At 42.2% G+C, this 7,449-nt stretch overlaps 1 protein-coding gene across 1 annotated transcript; it reads left to right on the top strand.

Moving 5' to 3' along the window:
- The first annotated feature begins 1,378 nt into the window (after positions 1 to 1,378).
- LOC131413795 (HLA class II histocompatibility antigen, DQ alpha 2 chain-like) lies at positions 1,379 to 6,938 on the top strand. The gene is made up of 5 exons (XM_058554672.1): positions 1,379 to 1,492; positions 5,042 to 5,290; positions 5,753 to 6,034; positions 6,279 to 6,453; positions 6,621 to 6,938. Exons 1-4 carry the CDS (start codon positions 1,411 to 1,413, stop codon positions 6,431 to 6,433), a joined length of 768 nt encoding a protein of 255 aa, XP_058410655.1. The 5' UTR covers positions 1,379 to 1,410; the 3' UTR covers positions 6,434 to 6,453; positions 6,621 to 6,938.
- The last annotated feature ends 511 nt before the right edge of the window (positions 6,939 to 7,449 follow it).

Below are 7,449 nucleotides of genomic sequence, written 5' to 3'. Positions count from 1 at the left end.
TTTGGACAATGTTCATGTTTTGCCTGTGTTCAGACGTGATTACTAAGTGGCCTTGTTTTCTGTCTTGATCCATCATGGTCACAATGTGGCTGTCTCATACTGTTGTTGAATGAAATTATGTTCAGCAGAAAAATACTAAAACCTAGCTGTGGGTACCAGGCCAGCTCCTGGCATCACCAAGGCCTAGTTAATAGTACCAGGAAGCTCCAGAGGCCAGGGCTTTTTCTGTCTCACCCTTCTTTACAATCTCTGTCACTGTGAGGTAAGACAGAGTGTGGAGGAACTGAGGGCCATCTAACAGGGACAGAGTAATTGATTCTAAATGGAACCACTATTAATTTGTGGCTTCCATAACAGACAGAAAACTGATTCTTCTGAAAAAAATATCTCTCTCTAATGACTGCATTTGACCTTGATTAAATCCCTAGTCCTTTACAAACATCTGGAATTTTAATGTGGGAGGATAATGAATATAAAAAGATCTAGTAGGTTAAAGGAAGAAAAAAAAAATGTTCTAAGTCACAGCAATTCCTCTCATTCTACCCTCAACATTTGACTTGATATTCTTAAATTAAAAAAAAACAAAATCATAGAATGAGGCAGCCAGAGCTTTGTAATCAATATCTACAAATTTCCTGTCAACATAGATAGGCAGCACCAAAACACAGAGCATAAAGAATAGCCAAGGCAGGGAAAAACTTCAGATGAAACATTATGCAATTACTGTAGGCAACATTACATGATATATAAGTCCTTTTACTGCCCCCAGTGCAAATATTGGAGCTTTTGAGAGCATGAGAAAAACTACTCAACTGGATTTATATAAGTAGAAAAGGCAAAGGTGTTCTTTGGCTACCACCAGCAGAGATCCCCTAGATAGGTGAGTCAGCTCAAAATTTAGAGAATTCCATTGCACTACGGAAGCAGAAGAAAGACAGCTAACCCACATATGGAGGCCAGGAAAAAGGGAGGGGATGGGGACTGCCAGGGAAAGGGATCAACTCTGGAGAATTATTGGAGGTTGTAACCCGGAAAATCCTGAAAGACACCATATTGGTGAGGACTTCGTCTATCCATGAGCCTGCTCAGAAATTCACATCCCTCTAGCCAGCGGCAGGCATGTATACATGTGAGAAGATTGTGATTTAATGCCTTCCCTCCCTTCATAAAAAATTCCCTCAGGTCCCCTCTGAGTGAAGGCTACATCAGAACCTGGGGATTTCCCCATCCCTTCCAGGCCTCTTAGTAGAAAGTCTTCAACTAGCAACTGAGGTGTCATGATAGGGAATTTTTCTGATTGGCCAGAACCTGATCTCGCAGGGTTTGGTTTGGGTGTCTTTAGAGTTGCTCCTTAGCTCAGTCCTCACCATTGCTCAGAACAGCAACTGCTGAGACCACCTTGAGAAGACAATGATCCTAAACAGAGCTCTGATTCTGAGGGCCCTCATCCTGACCACCATGATGAGCACCTGTGGAGGTGAAGACATTGTGGGTGAGTGCACAGTTGAGGGATATGGAGACTAGACTTGGGAAACAGGAAATCGGAAGAGAAAAGAGATAGAGATTGGCGCAGAAATAGTAGAGACTTTTCAAAGGCATTCTAAATATTAGGCAGATCTCAAAATTATGGTTGTTCTTCCTTCAGGAAACTAGAGTCCTAACCCACTCTCTTTGCTACCTGTGCTGTTGCAGAGTTCACCAAGGACTTTATTCTGTTTCTGTTATTGGAGCCAGTGAATATAGCTTGCAGGGCTCTGTGGCATTCACTCACAATTGCCTCACAGATTAGGGATGTTTTCACAAGCAGAAGTTTTGTTTCTAAAATTTCATGAACTATTGCTCCCAAATTTCTCTGGACACCATTTGAAGCCTTTTATATAGTTCCATGAATTACATATACTATGTTGATATAAAGAAGGGTGACCTTTTCTTTGTCTCAGATTTACATACATTTCCATGCTGGGAACTGGTACAGATTGGGGGCTGGGTTAGACAGCCCAGCTAAATGCCTCTAGACAAGCCATTTTACCACATGGTCCTCACTTAATCTCATACGTGTCACCTCACAAATAATCAAATACAACAGATATGCTTTCTAAAATATGAAGACACATAATGTCAATGATTTTTTTTTTATTATTACTATTAGAGGTATAGCTTCATTTTTTTCTTTAACAAAGCAAGAAATATCTTTATTTTTATTTTAAAATTGAGAACTTTATGATGAAAAGCTTGGTAAATTAAATTATTTTCAAATCATCAGCCAAAATTACCTATTTTTCACTTCATCTAATGAAGACCTGTGAGAGGAAAACTGGGCAAGCACAGGGTAATTATTTGGTCCCTTAGGCCCCTCTCCCTTTGTTGCCCACCTCTTTCCACTCACTCTTCATACATTCCTTTATCCTCCTTACCTTCCAGGATCCATCCCTGGCTCTTTTCCCTGTTGTTTTGCAGACATGAGGAGTGGGTTTGTAAAAACCAAAGTAGAAAATCCAAATAGTTAAAAGGGGGAGTGAAATGAAAGTTACTTTAATTTTCAGCAAACTTTATTAATCACAGCTGCTCCCATTCTACTTTTATTTGGTAATGGAAATTTCACCTGCTTCTCCAGAGCGCTTCCAAATTTCCTGTCTTCAGCGTCACACCACAGTGCCCTGCTCAGGCTTGACTTATCCTTTAGGAACGGTGGGCACAGTGCTGAGGGCCTGGATACTTGTAGGGCTCTATGAACATGTTTTAATTTCTTTTAAAATTAAAAGAAAAAATGAACTTTGAGAGTAGAATAAAATATTTTAATTTTTAATCCAGCCTGAATTATATTTGTCTTTATACCAATAAAGTCATAAAACATGATTTTTGATATTTTTATGGAAGAATCGGCCCACAAAAGCAACAGTGCTTAGGGCTTACAAGTTCATCATGTAGCTCTGATCACAACTGATTCTGACTATCATATGGCTCTGCTACCTCTGCGTCTGTCAGTCTTCCCCAATATCTCTGTGATTCTTGAGAATAGCAATTGACATTCAATACCCGTTTTTGAGCACACAGCAAGCTGAATTTTGGGGATTCAAAAATGCTGTCTCTCCCCTGGAGGGTGCACAGATTAGTGACTGAAAAATATGGTGCAGGAAAGCAGAAAGACCATTGCTGAGCAGTGGACCCAGTTGAGGCTAAATCTATAAAAGTGAAGTGGTTCCAGTTGGCCCAGCAGTGTGACGTACATAAACAGTTGGCAGCCCAAGACAAGTACCAGATGAAAAGAATAATTGCATATATTCATCTTGGAAAAAGGAGTCAAGAAGATTCATTGTAAGGATAAGGAGGCTTTGTTGGAGAGCCCTTTAAGTGTTCAACTGAGGGGGTTATGCTGGGTAGGGAAGAGAGTGAGCCTGGTGAGGAATAGACAAATTTAGAGAGCAGGACATTGGGATGGAAGGGTTGGAGGTCATAATGTGGTCAAAAACATGTTTAATAAGAGAAATTAGCTAAAAAGTTGGTAACTAAGCAGGAATTTCAAGAATGAACTGAATTTGTCCAGGAAATCTTAAAAGCTAATTTCATTTCAGGGAGAAAAACAGACCCCTGCAAAGACCAAGGCACATGCAAGGATACTATCGTTTGGTTTCATTGGCAGATGAGGTAGTTGCAGAGGACGTTGGAATATAAGGGTGTCTATTCTTCCATCACAGAACTCACCACGGTGTACTATATTGGCTCCTTTACTCGCCTGACTCTCCCACTACTCAATAGGCTCCTCAAGGGCAGAGACTGGGCCTGCTTGGTGTTTTAACCCTGCTCCCCATGATGTCTGATTCCTTGTTGATACTCAGTGAATGAGGAAGAAAGGAAAGAGGATATGCTAAAAGGATTATACGTATCTTGACAAAATTCTCCAGTTAGGCTCATTTGGGTAGAGTCATACTCTGCTGGCTGCCATTCTGCTTTGGCGTCCTCAGAGAAGGACACTGTCCCTTTGGGGGAAAGGGCCATAGTTTACCTTGAGTCCTCGATGAATATAAGTGTAGAATCAGAAACAGGAGAAATAAAGGTGAGGAATAACAGAAATCCCAAATCTAATAAAACTTCCATTTTTCTTTCAGAAGGATTCAGGTATTTCCTCTAAGGATCACTACCGACTATTAAGAAAACAGAGATCTTAGAAGCATTGTTTATTTTTTATATATTTTGTAATGTTGTCGTTGTCATTGTCATAATCTTTATTATATCCTATAATAGTTAGAGGAAACTCTTTTAAAATAGTAAGTCTTTGGGGCCGGCCCTGTGGCGTAGCGGTTAAGTGCGCGTGCTCTGCTGCTGGCGGCCCTGGTTTGGATCCCCGGCGCGCACCGATGCACCACTTGTCAGGCCATGCTGTCGCGTCATCCTATATAAAGTGGAGGAAGATGGGCACAGATGTTAGCCCAGGGACGGTCTTCCTCAGCAAAAAAAGAGTTAGGATTGGCATGGATGTTAGCTCAGGGCTGATCTTCCTCACAAAATAAATAAATAAATAAATAAATAGTAAGATTTTATGTGCTTTTCCTTGGTAAACCAAAAAAATGAGGAAGAAATCTCTATGTAGAAAATGTTCTGCTCTGCGCCAGTCCTAAGGGTAGAGGAACCAGAATGAATCTGTTATTAACTGATGAAAGGACTAAGAGATAAAACTTATGAAGCAGAGGGAAGTAAACTGAATCTCTGGGGCAGAAAGCTAAATACCATGATGATTAATTCATTTCTTCTTTCTTTCCATTACAATCTTTATCATAAGCCTATGATGTGTCAGGTGCTGAGCTAGGAACACAGGGAATAACAGTAAACAAGGCCTGAGAAATCCTCCCCTCATGAACTAGATTCTAACTGGACAACTATGAACACTAAGGGGGAAGGACACCGCTGGGAATTTTGTCTAGAGACTGTGCCAAAGATGAAGCCCACAATGTTTGCAAGTCAATTTCTTCTGTCACTTTGTTTAATAAGGTTCTTTTCTCTCCCTCTGTTTTCCACCTTCCTGCTCTTCACCCTCATTCATCAGCTGACCACATTGGCTCCTACGGCACAAACATCTACCATTCTTACGGTCCCTCTGGACAATACACCCATGAATTTGATGGAGATGAGGAGTTCTACGTGGACCTGGAAAAGAAGGAAACCGTCTGGCGGCTGCCTGAGTTTAGCAAATTTACAAGTTTTGATCCACAGGGTGCACTGAGAAACATTGCTACAATAAAATACAACTTGGACATCCTGATTAAACGCTCCAACTCTACTGCTGCTACCAACGGTGTGTGTTCACCATGCTGTCTCTCTTTATTGACTCTATCCCTTCATACCAGGCCTCACTCCCTTCTTCCCTAGGAAGAGATACCCTTCGCTACTCTATAAACCTCTCTCCTTTCCAAGGAGTCTCCAGATCTTCTCATGGTAATTACTCAGCCCTCATCCTCACCCTCCATACAAGTTACATATTTCCATGTAATACAAAAATCTTTACTCCTATAGCACAATCCTTGAATCTTTCAAGAAGAGGTCCCACAGACCTCCGACTTGAACAAGCAGGTCCACAGAGGGAGAGGGACAGGGATTTAGCAGAGGCAATGTATAGTGGCTCCCAAGCAGAAGGGAAGCAAGAGCTCTTCTGCTATCAGATGGGGAAATATTGGTGGGAGGGTTCCTCCAGGACGCAATGTGGAACCTCAGGGCAGAGCTGTTCGCAATTCATACAAATGCTATTTCCTCACCATAGAGGTTCCTGAGGTGACTGTGTTTCCCAAGTCTCCCGTGACGCTGAGTGAGCCCAACACCCTCATCTGTCTTGTGGACAACATCTTTCCTCCCGTGATCAACGTCACGTGGTTGAGGAATGGGCACTCAGTCACAGAAGGTGTATCTGAGACCAGCTTCCTCCCCAAGAGTGATCATTCCTTCTTCAAGATCAATTACCTCACCTTCCTCCCTTCTGCTGATGATATTTATGACTGCAAGGTGGAGCACTGGGGCCTGGATGAGCCACTTCTGAAACACTGGGGTAGGTATGAGTTCCACCCCTTTTGAAACCTTCTTTTCTCTGTCAAAACCAGAATATCCTGCCTATTATCCCCTAACTGTCATGGTCCTAAACTTAACACTTCCAGAGTTTCCAGTAATAGACGTCACTCTCCTTCCTAAGCCCCATGCCCCAAGTCTCTGTAGAACCAACCCCTCCCCACCCCATCCCACGTACATGCACAGGAACACTCTGTATTCTGACTTTCACAACTTCACTTTCACAGAACCTGAGATTCCAACGCCTATGTCAGAGCTGACAGAGACTGTGGTCTGCGCCCTGGGGTTGGCTGTGGGCCTTGTGGGCATTGTGGTGGGCACTGTCTTCATTATCCAAGGCCTGCGCTCAGGTGGTGCCTCCAGACACCAAGGGCCCTTGTGAGTCACATCCTAGAAGGGAAGGTAAGGATTCAGATTTATTAGACTGGAGACACAGAGTACAAGAGGAAGGAAAGTGGGAGGAGATTATGGACATAAATGTGGTTGAAAAGTTGTAGAACGGGGAAACAGCAAGATGATGGCACGGGCGCCGCCTACGACCCATCAATCTCATTTCTGTCCTGTTGCAGGCACATTGCCGATCTATGAGAGACGAAGAGTGGACACGCTGAGGATCTAGCACTATTTTCTGGCCAAGTTCATCATATTCCTTCTCTCCTCTTATGCTCCTCCTCTCCCTTCTTCTGTGGGACTTAAGGTGCTGTATTCTCTCAGAGCTCACATACCCCTCAAAATTCTCCCCCGACCTCCTAAGTTTTTTGCTTTTCTCAAGTGTTACCTGTTATGGGAACCCTGGAGTATCCCACCCAGCTACCTAACCCTTCAGTGACCCTGAAATAATATCTCCATGGAAACAATAAATCCCCCTTTATGAGGTCTTCATTGAATTTTTTGTCTTCATCTCAGAGCTGACCAGAACCAGGGCCCCTTATGTTTCACAAAATCTCATTTCCCAGACCATGTTTCATGCCCAGTAACACAGGAGCAACCAAGTATAGACTGATACTATTTTGATATCTTAGCTGAGGTTAATATTTCTCTCTTCCTTTTGTTCCCACCCTTGGCCACTGCTACCCACCCCACAATTCGGACATCAATGAAGGTAATATATACCCTCTGCCTTTGGTGTAGTTTTGTTAGAACAGAAATACAAAAACCAAGAAAGAAATCTGTACTCATTTTAATATAGCTTTTAAAAGTTATAGCAGGGAAATAAGTCAAGAGAAAGGAATTTTGAATCTCAAAATTACCAAAAGTCAAAATTGGTTTCCAAAATGTTTAACTTTTGAAGAATGAATGATGATAAGAGAAGCTTTCTTCTCTCCTCCTCACACTTGAAGAGATAACAATTCTCTAGGCAGGAAAAGAAATGGAAGTTAGTTAGAGCATTAGGAGAAC

Source organism: Diceros bicornis, chromosome 14 (assembly GCF_020826845.1).
Source record: "Diceros bicornis minor isolate mBicDic1 chromosome 14, mDicBic1.mat.cur, whole genome shotgun sequence".
NCBI classification, from domain to species: domain Eukaryota; kingdom Metazoa; phylum Chordata; class Mammalia; order Perissodactyla; family Rhinocerotidae; genus Diceros; species Diceros bicornis.
Note: the sequence above shows the minus strand (reverse complement) of the source record. Positions and strands in the feature narration are given on the sequence as shown.